The sequence below is a fragment of the Emys orbicularis genome, chromosome 2 (genome assembly GCF_028017835.1).
Source record: "Emys orbicularis isolate rEmyOrb1 chromosome 2, rEmyOrb1.hap1, whole genome shotgun sequence".
In the NCBI taxonomy this organism is placed as follows: domain Eukaryota; kingdom Metazoa; phylum Chordata; order Testudines; family Emydidae; genus Emys; species Emys orbicularis.
The window spans coordinates 145290517-145309103 of record NC_088684.1 but is presented as its reverse complement, the minus strand read 5'-3'; the positions used below and the strand labels follow the sequence as shown (position 1 = coordinate 145309103).

The following is an 18587-nucleotide window of genomic DNA, read 5'->3' as shown; positions in this document are numbered from 1 at the left end:
TGTAGTTGGCTAGCCATTCACAGTCTTTGTTTAATCCTGAGCTGATGGTGTCAAATTTGCAAATGAACTGAAGCTCTCAGCCGTTTCTCTTTGGAGTCTGGTCCTGAAGTTTTTTTGCTGTAAGATGGCTACCTTTACATCTGCTATTGTGTGGCCATGGAGGTTGAAGTGTTCTCCTACAGGTGTTTGTATAGGAATGGCAAAAAAACTTCAGGACCAGACTGATTCTTGCCTGCATATTTATACCTGCCTCTGGAAATTTCCATTACATGCGTCTGACGAAGTGGGCATTCACCCACGAAAGCTTATGCTCCAATACATCTGTTAGTCTTTAAGGTGCCACAGGACTCTTTGTTGCTTTTTACAGATCCAGACTAACACGGCTACCCCTCTGATACAAAACTACTCAAGATTGTTAAGTCCAAAGTAGACTGCGAAGAGCTACAAAGGGATCTCACAAAACTGGTGACTGGGCAACAAACTGGCAGATGAAATTCAATGTTGATAAATGCAAAGTAATGCACATTGGAAAACATAATCCCAACTATACCTATAAAATGACGGGGTCTAAATTAGCTGTTACCACTCAAGAAAGATCTTGGTGTCATTGTGGATAGTTCTCTGAAAACATCCACTCAATGTGCAGCAGCAGTCAAAAAAGCAAACAGGTTAGGAAGCATTAGGAAAGGGATGGATAATAAGACAGAAAATATCATATTGCCTCTATATAAATCCATGGTACACCCACATCTTGAATACACTGTGCAGTTCTGGTCGCCCCATCTCAAAAAAGATGTATTGGAATTGGAAAAGTTACAAAGGGCAACAAAAATGATTAGTGGTACGGAACAGCTTCTGTATGAGGAGAGATTAAAAAGACTGGGACTTTTAAAAGAGACGACTAAGTGGGGATATGATAGAGGTCTATAACATCATGATGGGTGTGGAGAAAGTAAATAAGGAAGTGTTATTTACTCCTTCACATAACACAAGAACTAGGGATCACCTAGTTTAAATTAAGAGGCAGCAGGTTTAAAACAAACAAAAAGGAAGTATTTCTCCACACAACGCATAGTCAACCTGTGGAACTCCTTGTCAGAGAATGTTGTGAAGGCCAAAAACTATGCCAGGGTTCAAAAAAGCATTAGATAAGTTCATGGAGGACAGGTCCATCAATGGCTATTAGCCAAGACGGTCAGGATTGCAAACCCATGTTCTGAGTGTCCCTAGCCTCTGTTTGCCAGAAGCAGGGAATGGGCGACAAGGGATGGATCACTTGATGCTTCCCTGTTCTGTTCATTCCCTCTGGGGCACCTGGCCTTGGCCACTGTTGGCAGACAGGACACTGAGCTAGATGGACCTTTGATCTGACCCAGTCTGGCTGATCTCGTGTTCTAGATTTGGCATATTCATTCTGAAAGGCGTTGAGTTAACGAGACCTGGACGGTCAGATCTGGGTTCTCTTTCCGGGTCTGGCTAGCGTGACCATGTGCACCCTCATGTGGATGACAGTTGTTTGTTAACCCATTTCTAACGTAGAGACAATCAGGGTTGTGAAGGGCACAAAACACGACCAGCAGTTAGCAGAATACACAGCTCAGTGCATGCTCCCCTAGACTACAGGCTCTGTTGGGAAGAGGCCTCTCTCTGCACCCTACTGGCATTCCATGCACGGCCCGGCATACCAGAAACGAAAGGTGAATGACTTGATAACGACGAGTCTTGTTCTGGGTACCAGGCGCCAGATCTCCGCAGCACCAGCCCCGTGGGGTGAGTTTTATGGGCGTTTTGCCTATAGATCTTTCTCTGTCTTTGTGCACAAAAGGACGGCCAGAAAGCTGATATTTTAGAAGCCGCATTGGTGTGGCCATGTCGGTCCCAGGATATTAGAGACAAGGTGGGGGAGGCGAGATCTTTTATTGGAGCAACTTCTGTGGAGAGAGACGAGCGCTCGAGCTACACAGAGTCTTCCTCAGGTCTGGGGAACAGGGCATTGGAGGAAGGGTTGGGGGGGGCTGTATCTCAGCAGCCCCTTTGCCAAGTGACCTCAGTTTGCAGCACCCGCGCTCGCCTGGCCCCGTGGCGCACTCGCGACGTTCGTGGATTTGGGAGAGGTTCAAAAATCAGCTTTAAAACAGAAACTGCTGCCGCCTTAGCCCCGGAGCATGTTGCAATGTTCTCCAGAGCCATCAGCCACGCTCTGGAGCAAGGAGTCCGAGCCGGAGGACAAAGGGATGCCTTGGTCAGCCAGGGCTGCACCTTAGGGTACGTCTATACTTACCTCCGGGTCCAGCGGTAAGCAATCGATCTTCTGGGATCGATTTATCGCGTCTTGTCTAGACGCGATAAATCGATCCCGGAAGTGCTCGCCGTCGACACCGGTACTCCTGCTCCGCGAGAGGAGTACGCGGAGTCGACGGGGGAGCCTGCCTGCCGCGTGTGGACCCGCGGTAAGTTCGAACTAAGATAGTTCGACTTCAGCTACGTGAATAACGTAGCTGAAGTTGCGTATCTTAGTTCGAAGTGGGGGGTTAGTGTGGACCAGCCCTTACAGACATTAGCTGGAGGCGGTGGGGGCCTTATCTTTACAGGTCACGTGGATACAGAGGCACAGCAAGGAAACGTCTCCCCCAAGGTCAGGAGTGGGACCGGGACTCCGTCTGCCATCGCCACATGGCTGGCAATCTTCCCAGGTTCCCCTATTCACCCCCGGCCCTCGGCCCCCTCCCTCGGCCCCCTCCCCACGAGGAAGCAGGGAACCTGCTCGCTCACCCTGCCGGCCGCACTGGCTGAGCCTGCCACACTGGAAAGGCTGCTGCCGGGCAGAGAGGAAAACAATAAAAAGGAACCACACTGGGGCCGGCAGGAAGGTCCATCCCCACGGGATGGGGCAGACGGCCTTGGCAGGGTGTTTGCACAGACCAAGCAACGCCCACTCTCACCTGCCTGGGTCTGCACGCCCTTCTCCCCCGGCATTAGCTCCTCCCCCTTCCCCTGCCGAACCTCTCGGTTCACCCCTTGGGATGCCCCCCGTGAGGCGAGGCTCCGCGTCTTGGCACCCTGCTCTCGCACGCCAGCAGCACTGACAAGGAGTGACACACAGGGACCCGCTCAGCACTGAGCCATGGCAGAGAGAGGGAAACGGATCTTCCCGACATGTAGCCTCGACGCATTCGGAGAGCGCTGAATTCCCAGGGACAACCCCCAGCTTTTCTCTAGCGCTGGCCAGGCCGAGACCCCAACGCGCGGCAGCATCAGTCTCCCCACTGCCCAGATGGGAAACTGAGGCACGAGGAGTCTTACAGTGGCAGCGCCAGGAACACAATCCAGGTCCCTGAGTGCAGTCTAGGGCTCTAGCCACGCAGCCATACAACGACAGACCTGCCGTGGTCCATACACTTACCTCCCGCCTCCCCCTGACTCGACTGCAGCAGCTCGCACACACATATCCAGGCACTGACAGTGACCACCTCAACAGTTCAGACACCGACTTTCCGCCTCTGGGCACATCCGCCCCATTGCCTGCTGTCACCCCCATCTGCTTCTCTGTGCCCCCATCCCTCCCCATCCCACATTAGCCTCTGTCCATCACCCTCCACCTCAGGCCAAACCGCAACCTCATTCACCCACGCAGTGTCTGGAGGGCTGCCCCAGCCGGTCCACACCCTGCAGGGCCAATACATGATTCATGGGAGAGCTGGAAAACACCCAGCTGGCCACTGAGGGATGCTGCCCACGGGGACAGCCTCCTGCCTCCATGGCGATCGCTGCATGCCCCTGAAGCAAGGGGGGGGGGGGGAAATTAGCAAGCACCCACCCACCCCTAGGGAAAACAACTCTCATCCCTGAGCAGCAGAAACGTCAGTGGAGAACAGAGACAATCCCCATGCGCTCCGAGCAGCGGGTGCAGCTGGTGGCCCCAGCCAGGCATTGCTACAAATCCAGTTTCTAGCCCTGCTCTAGCCTGCAGCCAGGCAATGCCTCCCCAAGCTGCCACAGAGTGAAACTGACAAGCTTCCGGTCAGTTTCACGGTGGCTGCTCAGAACCTTGCAGGCAGCAGGGAAACTGTCAGGAATCAGGGTCAGCCCCTGCCAGCTCTGGGCTACAGGGGGGATCTGAAGGAGAAAGCTGAGGGAAGGGGACAGTAACAGGAGCGCACACACACCAGCAGCAGCCAGGAGGCTGGGGAAGGGTTGCCTTAGTGGGGACCTCTCCTGCTTCATTAGGAGGGAGAGAAAAAGCGACTTCTCCCTTCCAGCAGCCAGAGGAGGCCTAGGGTGGGGTGAGGGGCTTCCAGTTACTCAGAACCCTACTTGCCAAAAGCTCAGTCTGAGAAGTGGCGCCCCCAGGCAGTGGTCAGGGAGAGCTGCCAGCTTCACCTTCCTTCCCACCAGGTGCTGGGTACATTTCCCACCCCCTGTATTTCCTCTAGGCTGCCCACCTTACTCTGGCACGACCCCTCAGAACAACCACGGTGCCCGCCCCGGCAGCTCCTGGCACCAAGGGGAGCAGAGCTATAGTGGCCCGTTTGTCAGCAGCTAGCTGGGCGCGCGCAGCCCTGCAGGACAGAAAACGGCGCTGGCAGAGTGGCGCGGTAGGCGGCTGATGGCACGAGGAACAAAGCTGCCCCACCTGGCAAGCGCTGGCACAGAGACACAGTGCCCAAGCCCAGCTGTTCGTGGCGTCTGAGGGATAGACGGTGCTGCTGTACTGAGCCTCACGCAGTAACACGCTTCTATTTCTGCAACACAACTGCAACTGGGGAGGGGGCTGGGAGTCCAGGTGGTGCCTGATCCCGACGGACACCGGGAGCGGCGCAAGAGGTGCTCACATTAGCACTGGGTGCCTCACCCCAGAGAGAAACCCAGGCGCTTCCAATAACAGTGGAGAGGGGTGTCAAATGCGACAGCCCGCACAGCTCCTCTCCAGCCCCCAGCTCTTTGGGATCGCTGCTCCTGCTGCCGAAGCGGGGCCCCAGGCTAGGTGCGTGGGGTGGGAGGGGAGCACTGGGCCCTGGCAGCAACACCGGGATCTGTCTGTAACACGGCTACTGGATGCCACAATTTCAGGGTATGTCCTAGGGATCGATGGGGGGAAATCAGCAAGTCAAAAGGGGGCTCTGGGGGCCACACGGAGCCCCTGCCAGCTCATTAGCACAGCCCCAGCCTCGAGCACCTCTGCAACTGTCTATGGTCAATCAAGGGCTGACCCCAGCCGCTGACGCCTCCCAGCACAGCGGCCGAGCTCCTCTGCCCATCCCACGCCGGGTTTCACAGGCCAGCACCCTGTGACTTAACTCCCAGACACATAACAACGGTGAGGAGGGGAGGGGAGGGGGCGTGGGAAGGCATGAGGGGGCCCATATTTTGGGGGGCACACAGAGCCCCTGGCATGGGGGGAATCGGGGAAAATTGCAGGGAGACATTAACTAAACGAGGCAGGAGGGGGGCACCCAGGGCGTTTGTGCAAGTGGACTGGACGCTTGGCTGACACAAGTGACAAGGGGGCCCCTGGGATTGTAACACACACGACAAACCAGGGATTTGGGGCCCAGGCTGCCTTTACCGCCAGGCCCCCCTCGGCCACAGGCTCGTGGGTGCTTTTCCTGGCTCAGCCAATCAGCACCAGGACGAAGGGGCCCCACCCATTTCTGCTTTGGGAAGGGAGGAGTTACAGCCACAGATGGATCCGAGCCCTGTCCTGGCACCTGGGCATGCACAGCACGTGTGCATAGGGAGGTGAGGGGAGGACTCACGGCTGCCCGCAGGCCACGCCAAGCTCCTGAGAACCGCGGCTGAGCCTCAGCTGGTGTCCGCTGGCACAGGCCAAGTGACTGCAGAGGCTACGACAGCTCCCGCCAGCTGGGTGCTCCCCCCCCACCCCTGCCCTCGGGATGCCGAACGCTCCATATAGAATTCCTACTGTGAGTTACTGCAACTCTGATGGATGAGAACCAACTCCCCTCTCGCAAGGGTCGCAGACGGAAACAGCCCCGCTGGGTCCCATCCAGCCAGGCCCCAGGAGACACTATAAGCTCCATTCTCCAACAACTTTAAACACCCCAAGGAATGGGGAGAGGATTTGAAAGTCTAACAGACCTCGCTGGCAGGAAGCTTTTCTTAATTCCATCTTTCCGTCCTCGCCGTAACCCCAGGACCCCAAGTCATGCGCCTTTCTCCATGCAGCTCCCTAGGGTCACAGACTAGAGCTTCCAAAGCCAGAAGAGACCATCTCGTCTGACCCCCTGCAGAGCACAGGCCAGAAATGTGCCCCACAATAATTCCTAGTGCAGATCTGTTAGAAAAACAGCCAGTCTTGATTTGAAAACTGCCAATGCTGCAATCCACCATGACCCTTGCTAAGTTGTTCCAGTGATTAGTGACTCTCACTGTTAAAAATTTACGCCTTATTTCCAGTCTGAATTTGCCTAGATTCAACTTCCAGCCACTGGATCACGTTAGGCCTTCTGCTGCTAGACTGGAGAGCTTGTTAATGAAATCTTTGCTCCCCGTGTAGATAATTATAGGCTGTGATCCAGTCACCCCGAACCTTCTCTTTGGTAAGCGAAATATAGTGACAGACTCCAGGAGCACAATGTAAGACAGGTTTTCTAATCCTTTAATCATTCTCGTGGCTCGTCTCTGCCCCCTCTCCAATTTACCAACATCCCTCCTGAATTGTGGGCACCAGAACTGGGCACCGGATCCCAGCAGCGGTCGCACCAGTGCCAAATGGGGGGAAAATCACCTCTCTGCTCCTTCTCGAGATTCCCGAACACGCATCCCACGATTGCATTAGCTCTTTTGGCCACAGCATCGCCCTGGGAGCTCAAGTCCAGCCGATTCCAGAGTCCCTGCTTCCCAGGAGAGAGTCCCCAGCCTTGTTCCCAGACGTGCACAATTACACGTAGCCGTATTAAAGCACACACTGCTTGTGCCCAGCTCACCCAACGATCCAGATCACTCTGTAGCCGCACCCTGGCCCCGTCGCTATTTACCACTCCTGCCATGTGTGTGTCACTTGCAAGCTTTCTCAGGGATGATTTTGTTTTCTTCCAGATCATTGATCATCATCAGAAGCACTATTAGCTGTTTTTAACCAGGGGAGACCCCAGCTCAGCGCGTCCTGGCCGAAGGAACGCACAGTGTATTCATTATGCAGATACAGCCGAGGCTTCGTTCGCCCCCTGCTGACACAAGGCTCCGTGTGCCGAGGAATACTGCACTCCGGGGACCCAGAGCCCCTAGAGCTGGGAGGAGGAGGGATCTGCCCGTGGCTGAGGGACTGATCTCATTCTCGGCCCCGCACACCACGCACACCACGTTCGGCTGAGGTGGACTGGAGCAAACTCTGCAGGTCGGGGGAAGGTCAGGAGCAATCCTGGGTGGTGAGTGTTATCAGGGGGCTGTGACAGCAGAAGCTGCCCCTCCATCTCCTCCTCCCGGAGTGGGGAAGCTGGGGGAGTATAACAAGGTGCACCCACGCAAGGCTGGAGCTCAGGGAGGGCGGGAGGTGGGGAAGGGTTAAAGCACCGTCCGGACACAGTGCAGCCTGCCTGGATTTCCAGCTTTAGCGAGTCTCCGCGCTGAGTGCTGACGTCAGGTGAGATGCAGGCGGAGAGGAAGGAGAGCAGAACCCACCATGGCGCCGGCTGCCCTGGCTGGGATGGGACATGTCAGGGAAGCCGGGCGCCCCGCTGGGTGCTGCACGCTTTGGCCTGTCTCACCTGCACTCTGCCCACTCAGCCAGGCCTCTTCTCACCTCACCGCGGGCGGCGCATTCTGTGACAGATCATCAGGTGGGCGCCTCCCGCCTCCCCTCCTCACACAACAAGCCCTGGGGCCACCTCCCCTCCTCGCACAACAAGCCCTGGGGCAGCAGCAGCAACTGCTCACATGGAAGCAGCACCCAGGAAGCCACCAGTGTGTGACGGTGTCTCCATGCAACTGGAAAGGGAGGCCTGATCCAAAGCCCCCTGAGGCCAATGGAAAGGTTCCCAGGGACCCAATGGGCTTTGCATCAGGCCCAAGGAGAGGAGCTGGGCCTGTGGTTATTACTATCGCTTTGTGATCGGCCAGTTCTCTGCAGATCGTCGGTCCTCCACAGCACCAGACCCTGCCCAGCCGACGGCTCCGGCCACCGCCCGCCCAGCAACTCGCAGGTCAAATACTGCCTCAGAAATGGCCCCTTCTCCCGCTGCCCTGAAGGCAGGATTTCACAGAGCCAGCAGGGGTCAGATGCGATAATCACAGTGATCCCTTCTGACCATCCAGTCTGCATAGCCAGAGCCCCCCGTTCCTGCATCCAGCCCACACTTCTGCCTGAGCTCACTCAAAAGGAGTCGGAACGTGCCCACCCAAAAGGACGCTGAGCGGGGCAATCTTCCTCCCAGACCTTCTGACCCCGCGAGCTCCCAGACGGGTGTTTGGTAAAGGACCTAGGGGTTACAGTGGACAAGAAGCTGGATATGAGTCAGCAGTGTGCCCTTGTTGCCAAGAAGGCCAACAGCATATTGGGCTGCATTAGTAGGAGCACTGCCAGCAGATCAAGGGACGTGATCATTCCCCTCTATTCGACATTGGTGAGACCTCATCTGCAGTACTGTGTCCAGTTTTGGACCCCACACCAGGATGTGGGAAAATTGGAAAGAGTCCAGCGGAGGGCAACAAAAAGGAGTAGGGGGCTGGGGCACATGACTTATGAGGAGAGGAACCGGGCTTGTTTAGTCTGCAGAAGAGAAGAGTGTGGGGGGATTTGACAGTAACCTTGCAGGCTTGGGACTATGGAGACAGGACGGAAGATGCCACCATGCTGTTAGCCCCAAGAGGGGAGAGCAGGGGGACAGCTGATGAAGTCAAGCAGTTTAACAGTGATCTATTGTGCCCTTCCCCATGCCAGTGCAGATTCAGCCTGTGGAACTCACTGCAACATGAGGAAAAAGAAATGCTCCTGCAGGACTTTAGGATGACGTTAGAAGACCAAATAGTATTTACAGATGCTCTGTGAGCTTCCACTTTCCTGCCTGACCCAGGACCAGGAACTGGACAGGTGAGGAGTGATTTGCAATGTTAATACAAATATTCACCAGTGCACGCTGGTTTTTGCCCCTGGGCTGTGGCTGATTTTGCAAGGCTGATTCACAGCGATCTGAGGTACATCTGAAGGTGCAAGAGAAACGAAGTCTCCTTCTTCAGGGCACAGCTGAAAGTGGCCGAGGACGAGCCGGAAAAGGTCACCAGCACCCACCCTTGGCTTTGCTGCTCTGCTCCAGGAGCCAGCAGCAAAGTGAAATTCACCAGATCTCTTTTCTGAAGGCCCACAGAGCGGTGTGGGAAGGGGAGGACAGGCTGGACTGGGAAACGGCACAGAATAGAGGAGAGACTGGAGAGGAGAGAACTGAATGTGCAAAGAACCAAGACTTCGGCTAGACAGGCCAGAGGTCAGGGAGCCAGGCTGGAGTTTGGGAGACCCGGATCAATCCCCTGCTCTGCCACAGACTCCCTGTGTGACCTTGGCAAGTCACTTAGTCCCTCTGGGCCCCTGCTCGGTGTCTGTAAAGCAGGAGAACAGCACTTCCCAGCCTCATGGCGCTGAAAAGATCAGTGTAGGGAGCATTGTGAGACACTCAGATGCTACCACCATGGGGGCCAGATAAACATTGTGGTGACGAGCAGATGGGGCGGATGTTCCCAGACCGATGGCAAGGGATGTAATCAATACGGGGATGGAGCAGGGCAAGGAGATCTAATGGAGGTATGGATCAGTGCCCAAAGAAGAATGCGGGGGTGACAAAGAGGGCAGGCAGTGGTGGGGTGACATAAAAAGGTGCCAGATGTGATGGTGGAGGAGGATCTTAATGTGAACTGAAAAGCTTTCGCCCACTGAGATCCGTTCCTTTGGCAGGAGCCGTCACCAAAACGCAGATGCGTCAGCGGGGCTGGGGCAGAGGGGGGAGGAGGAACCGATATTCACATACGGTGGCTTGCAGGCTGCGTGCTCTCTGCGCCCGAGGGGAAAGCCAAAGGCAAGAGGCTATTTATTGTTCAAAGGCCTTTCATCTCCCCTTGAGGACCAAGCTCGGAGAACGTCAGCTAGCCCAGCAGTCGATTGGCAGAGTGACAGGCTGCATCGAGGGAGAGCAGAGCCAGGCTCCTGAGACCCTCAGCCCATCAGGGGCTGGCTGCACCCTGGAGCAGCCCCGGGGGGCAGGGGTGTGTGTGCTTTGTGCTGCTCTCAAGGTGCAGGGCATGGAGGCAAGAGAGCTTCAGCCACAGCTGGAGCGAGGAGCCCCTGCCCCTGCCCCACAAGGCCCCAGGGGTAAAGGGAGAGAAACCCTGCAAGAGCCCCCACAGCCCCCTACAAAGTGAGTATGTTCTCCTAGTGGGCGTGTGCCCCACACCGCACAGCAGGGTCCCCACACGGCAATTCCACCCCCGGCCCGGGGCTGTTAGAGCTTGGGACCCTCCTGCCTTGCAGGGTCCTAGGACATCTACGTTGCAGTTAAACAGCCCCTTGGCCCAAACGCCCCACGAGCTCGGCCAGCCACGGGTGTGGACAGACCCTCAGTCACGGACATTAACCCATGGCCTCTCCCTAGCCCCGCCCATGTGAGGATCGCCGAGCACTTGCTCCCTGAGAGAGGGCTCTGGGTCGCTGGGCACAGAGAGGGTGGGAACTTGCTCAGGGACCCCAGCGAGCCGACAGAAGAGCCCTGACTTTGCCAGGGGCCTCAGCCCGCCCTCGTGGGACCGATTTCCGGGGAGAGGAGAAAGGAGCTTGATCTTCACACGGGTTCAACCCTGGGCCAATTATGTCCCGCAAACAATTCAAAAAAGCAGCAAGAGGCTCCAGTGGGAGGTTGAGTCTGTGCTTTAACGAGCCACCGTCCTGTCCAGCAGGCAGGGCTGAGTAAATCTGCAGCTTAGCCATTAATTCCTTGACTTAGGTTTTTTAAGTGTGTGTGTGGGGGGGAGAGATTGGGGGTATTGGCATTCGGGGGCTCATAACCCCTCTCCTCCCCCACCAGGGAAGTCTGTGGCCAGAGCTGCAGCTCAGCGAGGTTTTCAGCTGGCTGGACTGAGGCCCTGCCTGCTGTCAACGGGGTAGCGTGGCCGGGGTGTGACCTGCCCCGTGCCCTCGGCCCCAGAACACACACACCAGTGTCTCAGGGACGCACGCCTGCACAGGCTCTTGTTGGGGCACGGGGACTCCAGAGACCCGCGTGACCATTCTCCCAAGTGCTCTCACTGCGCAAACTCCTGCCAGCCTCTCGCCACTGCCAGGCGGGGCGGGCGGGAACCAGGTTCACTGGGTCCAACGTGCAGCGCAAACCACGCCTGGACCAGCTGAGCAGAAAAGCTGCAGCCAGCCCAGACGGGAGGGTGCGTCTGGATTTCAGGCGATGAAGCCAGAACCAAACCCAGCGGGGACAAGGGATCAGATGAAAGTGACCTGAGCTCCTGTCCCAACCTCAGACCCGACCCACGTCACGTGTCCGTGGTGCCCATCGCAGGGGCGAACGGGGCGGGCACCGGGGCTCTGGCACAGTGGCAGCTTCCAGATTTTCAGGTGCTAACTGGCAGTGCCCCAGCGACAGTTCTAGTAAACAAATCTCTCCCCACCCCCATTGCTGCCTGGCCTGCCTGGGCTGGGGAGGAAGGGGACTGGCAAGGGGAAAAGTCCCTTTCACTGCAATGTGAGTGAGCGGGGCCTGTGGTTGGGGAGGGAGGGGGGTAACAGGGAGAGTGGATCCTGTTCAGCTGGGAGGGGGGACGCGTGTAATATGTTCCCGCCAGGTTCCCCAGCAGGCTCGGGTGATCCCTGCAGACTCACAGCCCCGTGGTGCTGAACCAGAAGCAGTAAACATGGTCCCAGTGTTTCGCCCCGTGCTGCTTGGGGTGGGAGCCTCAGAGTTCAGGGCCCGCAGGGCTGCAGGCGTGGCAGTATCGCCTGCCCCAGCCCTGCCAGCCTGGCTGTGAGGTCAGCGCAGGGACAAAGCCTCCACAACGCAGAACAAACACAGATCAAGCCCCAAACAGACCGGGATGCCCCTGCCAGAGCTACTCCCAGGAAAGGCCCGGGAGACACAAACAAAGCGCTAAGGCCTGGGGTGAGAGGGGACTTCTGACTCCATGGCCTGCTCAGATGTTGGGCTCGCTGCTCTGACTGTCCCTGGGTGCTTATGGGGTGGGCTGGACCCCTGTCCATCGGGAACTGGAGTGCGACACCTCCCCCCACTGCACACAGGCCCCAAACCAGGCATCGCACTGCCAGGACTCTGGGCCAGCGCTGACTCGGTTCCAAAGCGTCTCTGCAGCCCGCTGCCAGGGCCCTGAGTCTGCCGACCGGAACCACTGGGCCCAGCGGAGTGACCCTGGTGCCCGGTGCCCCCTGCAAGCACTGTTATCCTGGAAAGAGATCAGCTAACAACCAGCAGTGCTTCCTGGCTTGTTTATGTCTCTTCCCGCTAAGCTGGAGAGCAAAGCTAGTCACTGTCCCGGTCACTGCACGGCTGGTGGGGTCAAGTCCTGCCCCACATATACTGGGGCTAGAGAGTGACCCACATTTAGAAGCTATGAGCACTGCCATTGCTGGGGGTGGGTGGGAGGGGGCGTACAATCAATTTGTTGCTTTGACTTTATGGTTTACACAGTAACACGAGCTGCAGATTAAACATGGGGACACACACCCCCAGCACATTACACAGAACTGCCATCTAAGGGACAGCATGAGGGGGAGCACTTCTGCCTTGGACCCCCCCCTTTCAGCCTGGCTGAACCCCGAGTCTCTGACCGGCACTTGGCTCACCCGGCACCAGGAATGCTCAGACACAAATGAGAAAATCACCCCCAGTCTGAATCAAAGAGACATCACCAAGTTAAAAACCCCGTATTTGAGTAAAGACATTTCCTTCCCTGGGCTAACAACATCCAAAATGATAAAAAAAACTAAACTAACCCCCCGGAGCCACAACTTCCCCCTCTCCCCACTGCTTTGTTTTCTTTCTGCATTTCACTCCACTGGGACAACACATTCCTCTATTTCATTGGCACTCCTACAGGAGTTTCACTTTCAGGTTCTCTGCTTTAGCAGGTCCTGCAATGTTTGGGTTGCAAACACGTGGGGAAGTGGTTAGCTCCAGATATCAATAAAACCCCAAACAAAGGCTGTGTGCATATATAATATTTTATGTAAATATTAGCTTTCGGCAACTTTTTAGACCAAAACCTCCATCTGGGGCCTAAGGAATCCATCAGTGCCCACGAATGGGTCTCTGGGGCTGCTGATCAGAGAATAAACCAGCCTTTTTTGCAGACAAAGTATTTCTAAATTTTTGCGTTGAACAGAATTTGCCTCCTCGCAATATAAATAGAAGTCTCTCCCTCCCCCGCAATGCTCGGTTTTAAATATCCTTGCTGCTAAACAGTCGGGAAGGAGTGCATCCCTTCCCCTGGGAGCTGCAGAAGCTGGAGATGGACATGTTGCCCCTACTAGGTGCCATCTAGTTCATCTCCACAGGGCCCAGCTCAGACTACAGCGATGGTCAGCCTAGAGTTTCCTTTCTCACTTTCCCGCTAGTGACAGCCCCTTGGCATTCCTCCATTGGCCCACGAACGCCGCACACCTACTGCCCTAGTGCTCCAGCCCAGCCCCAAGACAATAGCGGAGCAAGCAGAACCCAACCTGGGCTGGCTTACCCTTTTTGAACTCCTCCAGCATAGCATCCAGCTTGGTGTCGTGGAAGACGAAATGGACCGGGTGGTTGTAGAACTTGGTGATGGTCTTAAGGGGGGTGCAATCGTCGGGGTCCACAAAGGCCAGGTCCTTGACGTAGAGGATGTCCACGATGTTGGAGCGCTCCTCCTCATAGACTGGTATGCGGGTATAGCCGCTCTCCATGATCTCCGACATTGTGTTGAAGTCCAGGATGGCGTCGCTGTTGATCATGAAGCAATCGTGGAGCGGGGTCATGACATCCTCCACTGTCTTAGTCCGGAGCTCCAGCGCTCCCTGGATCATGTTGAGTTCCTCCTTGACCAGGTCATTGTAGGGCTCCGTCACCTTCAGCATCTCGACCAGCTTCTCGCGGTTGTAGACGGTGCCGATCTCCTGGCCCAAGATGCAGTCCAGGAGCTTGCTGATAGGGAAGGAGAGGGGGAACGTCACCAGCATGAAGAACTTGGTGATGCCGATGGTGTTGGCGCCCACGGCCAGGCCATGCCGGGAGCAGAGCGCCTGTGGTACAATCTCGCCAAAGATGACGATGCCGATGGTGGAGGCGATGACGGCGCCGAAGCCAGAGCCGATCAGGTCGTCCAGCAGGATGGTGAGGGTGGTGTTCACCAGCACGTTGCCCAGCAGCAGGGAGCAGAGCAGGTAGTTGCCCTTCCTGCGGATGGGCTCAATCTTGCGGGCGTAGCGCTTCTCCTTGTCGGTGCCGCAGTTCTGCACGATGCGCAGCTCCATGGGGTCCAGCGCCATGAGGCCCAGGTTGAGGCCGCTGAACATGCCGGAGAGCACCAGGAGGCAGAGGATGAGGATGACCTGGAACCAGAGGGGCAGCAGCGACTTCTTCTCCTCCACCACCATGAGGCGGCCGTCCCTGCCCTCATGCCGCACCCAGGGCTGGCCAGGGCTGCGCTTGGTGCACAACACGTAGATCTTGGCCTGCTCGTTCTTGCGCAGGGGCTGCACCCGCACGTGCAGCACCCCCGAGGTGTTGTGCGTGTCGTCCATGTGGGGCCGCACCACCAGGTCCTGGGTGTGCACGGGGCAGCTGGCGTTGGTGTCGGCGCGGGCATCGGAGCTGGCGTTGGCACCGGCCCTGGCCCCGGCCCTGAGGCCCAGCTCGGCGAAGGCCACCAGCGCCCCGGTGTGTGGCCCGATGTCCAGCCCGAAGAGCCGCAGCTGCACCTGGCTGCCCTCGGTCACTTGGATGACGCCCCCGTCGGGCGCCGCGGCCACCGGCTTGCTGGTGCCCTCCAGCCGCATGCCCAGGATCACGCTGCTGCTGTCGGGCGGGCCCGGCCCCGCCGCCAGGGGGAGCGCGAGCGCCAGCCCCAGCAGCGCCCGCAGCGCCGCCGCCGCGCCCCCGCCGCAGCCCGGCGCCATGTTCCGCTCGCCCCGCGCCTCGCCCGCTCGCAAGGCACAAACGCCCGCTGCTGGGCTGGCGGCGCGCACGTCACCCGCCGCGCGGCCACGCCCCCGCGGCCCAGCCACGCCCCCTGCGCGCCTTAAGGAGGCGCCGGGCTGGGGAGTATTAAGGGGGCGTCGCCGCCCCGTCCTGGGAGTGGAGACAGGAGTTCGCGGCTGGGGTGGACCCCCATGTGTGGGCTGGGAGGCGATTCTCGGCGTGGTGGGGGCGGTGATGGTGGGGTGTTATGGGGCGGGGGGATGATTTTGGGGGGGTGGTTGTGGGGTGTTATGAGGCAGGGGGATGATTTTTGGGGTGGGGGGAGGATTTTTTTTGGGGGGAGGGGGTTATGGGGATATTTTGGGGGGGAGGGGGTGTATGGGGCAGAGTGTGATTCTTTGGGGGTAGCAAAGGGGGGGTGTCTTTTGGGGCAGCCCTGCCATGCCTAGGCCTCTCTGCCCCCCCCCCCGCCCCGGGTGTAAAACGCTATCCCATAGTTAACATGGGGGCTAAGCCCCTTCAGAGGGACATGATGATACTCTCTAGGGCGCGGCAGGGGAGTCATGCCCCTGAGCGCGCCCCCCCCCCCCAGCTCACACCGTGACCCTCCCACCACATGGAATTTTCCTCTCCTTGCCCCTTGTTTCCATTTGTTGATTCATGACTTTTACAATTTGCCATAAAACACAGGAGTCAGTAACCACAGGAAGGGGACCAACACCGTGGCGGCTTGCCCAGCGCCATCCTGCAGCCTTCAATCCCTCTTGTGTTATGAGAAGGAGTAAATAACACTTCCTTATTTACTTTCTCCACACCGGTCATGATTTTATAGACCTCTGTCATATCCCCCCTTAGTCGTCTCTTTTCCAAGCTGAAAAGCCCCAGTCTTATTAATCTCTCCTCATACGGAAGCTGTTCCATACCCCTAATCATTTTTGTTGCCCTTTTCTGAACCTTTTCCAATTCCAATATATCTTTTTTTGACATGGGGCGACCTCATCTGCTTGCATTATTCCAGATGTGGGCGTACTATGGATTTATATAGAGGCAATATGATATTTTCTGTTTTATTATCTTAATGATGCCCAGCATTCTGTTCACTTTTTTGACTGCCACTGCACATTGAGTGGATGTTTTCAGAGAACTCTCCACAATGACTCCAGGATCTCTTTCTTGAGTTGTAACAGCTAATTTAGACCCCGTCATTTGATATGTACAATTGGGATTTTGTTTTCCAAGGTGCATTTCTTTGCATTTCTTGTGGTGGGTTTTGTAACAGACACATTACAGCAGAGGCGATTGTCCTCCAAACAGCATGCAGAAAGAGCTCCCTATTGTGGCATCAGAGAAAACCTGCATTGTGCACCTGGCACCCTGCCGCTGGGTAATGCTGGCATGTGAGGAGGTCTATAAATATCTTGCATTTCTAGAGTGTACTCCATCCCTGGAGGATCCCAGACTGCTTTGCAAACTGTTATACAAAGCACACAGGGGTCACTCCCACCAGGCCTGAAATGCAGCTACCCCTGGGGTGGAACATCTGAGCTGTTTAACAGCTCATAGTAACGCTAGGAACAGTTTAGGGGCCCAAGTCTGTGCAGTACTGACCATCCTCAACTCCCTTTAAAGGAGATTTGAAGACAGCCTGGTTCAAATCAGGCTGTAGGAAGGAAGTTGAAGGAAATTCTATCCCCAGATAAACTGCAGGAGGGATGTAAAGAGGTGGAATGTAATGACTGACTTTGGAACAGGGCTAAGACATGCTGACTTCTGCCAGGAGGCTGCACCTCCACCCCCAGGGAACAAACAGCCCTGGCTAGGTAACATGCCTCGTACCTCCACCCCAGGAGGCAGAGAGGGGGGCGGCGATAGGTCAGGAGTCAGTGAATAGGACAGATGTACAAGAAATCACTAATAAAAGCATCTCAGCAGACGGCCCAAAGGCACTCAGACAGCCCCAGCCAAACCTGGATCATTTGCCCAAGTACCGGCAGTTCTCATCTCGGACTGAATATTGAGCGACGGAAGCTTGTTCTGCTCAGAGCACTTTAATACATAAAGAGTTTAGCCAGCTCAGCACAGAGCGCCCTTCTCCTTTAACAGCTTTGATGTTGCCTTGTTGAGCAAAGTCCCTCTTAGGTAGCCAGTAGAGAAGGGCAACAGCCCTGCCAGGTGCATCAGATCAGCTCAACCTGACCCTGAATGATTAGTTCCACGGTATTTTTAAATGGCCCATGGCCTTTAACGGTTCCACCCAGTCACTGTGCAGCTATTGGAGCCTACCAGCTGAATACGGTTGAGTTGCACAAAGCCAGCCTGTGTGGGGACGTGATGGGATGTTTAGATGAAGACAATTCTGTGGGGCTAGTGATTAGTTGGCTGGTTCACCGAACCCCAGAGTGTCAGTGCTCAATTACCAGGTGAGCTTGGGGTTATAGCACTCCAGGAGAGTCACGTCAGTGTATGATGCAACCAACCAAAACCTAGTGAGTCAGAGACAGGCCAGTGTGTGGGAATGGCCTGGCTGGGCAGCCTGCATAGCTCACAAACAATGTAATGATCCCAGGGCAGGCACTGTAATCCAGCCCCAGTTCTTCACCTCCAGCAAGGGGTTTCATGCAGCTTTTCCAGGGGACAAGGAGACCAGTTCTGATTCCTCTCTTCTGCCAGAGGCTGCACCCAGGGTTTGTTCTGGGCCCTGCAACAGTGATGGACTCACAGAAAGGGCACAAGGCAGAGGCAGGTGTAGAACCCAGGAGTCCTGATACCCAGCATTATGTTTGCTCCACTTAACCAGAGCTGTCTCCTCCTCCTAGTGACTGCTATGGTGCCTTACAATAATAACCCACTGCAACTCTATCAGAAGGACCCAGTGCATGTTAACAGTGGAGGAATATCCCTTTTTAAGACTGGAAATGGATTTCTAGTTTAAAGTTTCCAACAAGGCTCTATCTGCCAGCCAGAAAAAGTTCCCCATGACTTTAATGATCACACAGACTAGCACGAGGGCCTTCTATAAACACAGGCTCTGTGCTGGCTATATTTGGACCCATTGCTGCAAGGAGCTCCTTCAGGCACTCCAGGCAGACGTAAAGAACTCCTTCTGCCAGCATTGCCAGGTGCACGATCCTAGAGCAGCTGGGCTTGATTTTCCTCTCGCTCGGGCTGGTGTCGCTCTCACTTGCACTGGTGATTTTGCCCCCGATGACATCAGGAAGAGGAGATCACTCGCTGGGCAGCTCTGACCTGTCTACAGATGCCCTGACACTGCTCCTCTCCTTCTGTTCCCCAGTCTCAGACTACTGTGACCCAACCTCAGGAAACAGGAAGAGCCAGGTCTCATGCCTGCTCTTGCCCAGTGGAAAGCAAGCGGTAATTAATGCATTGCCTTTGGGAACCGTAACCTCAAATTCGCCATCAGAAATCAATGGTCCACTGGAATGTGTTTCTATA

At 56.2% G+C, this 18587-nt stretch overlaps 1 protein-coding gene across 1 annotated transcript in view; it reads right to left on the bottom strand.

The window, feature by feature from the left end:
- The window catches only part of CNNM4 (cyclin and CBS domain divalent metal cation transport mediator 4), a 56260-nt gene extending 41148 nt beyond the window's left edge, over nucleotides 1-15112 (bottom strand). The window contains exon 1 of the mRNA XM_065398787.1: nucleotides 13699-15112. Within this exon, the coding sequence (XP_065254859.1) occupies nucleotides 13699-15112 (1414 nt within the window). The remainder of the gene's footprint in view (nucleotides 1-13698) is intronic.
- Nucleotides 15113-18587: the final 3475 nt, after the last annotated feature.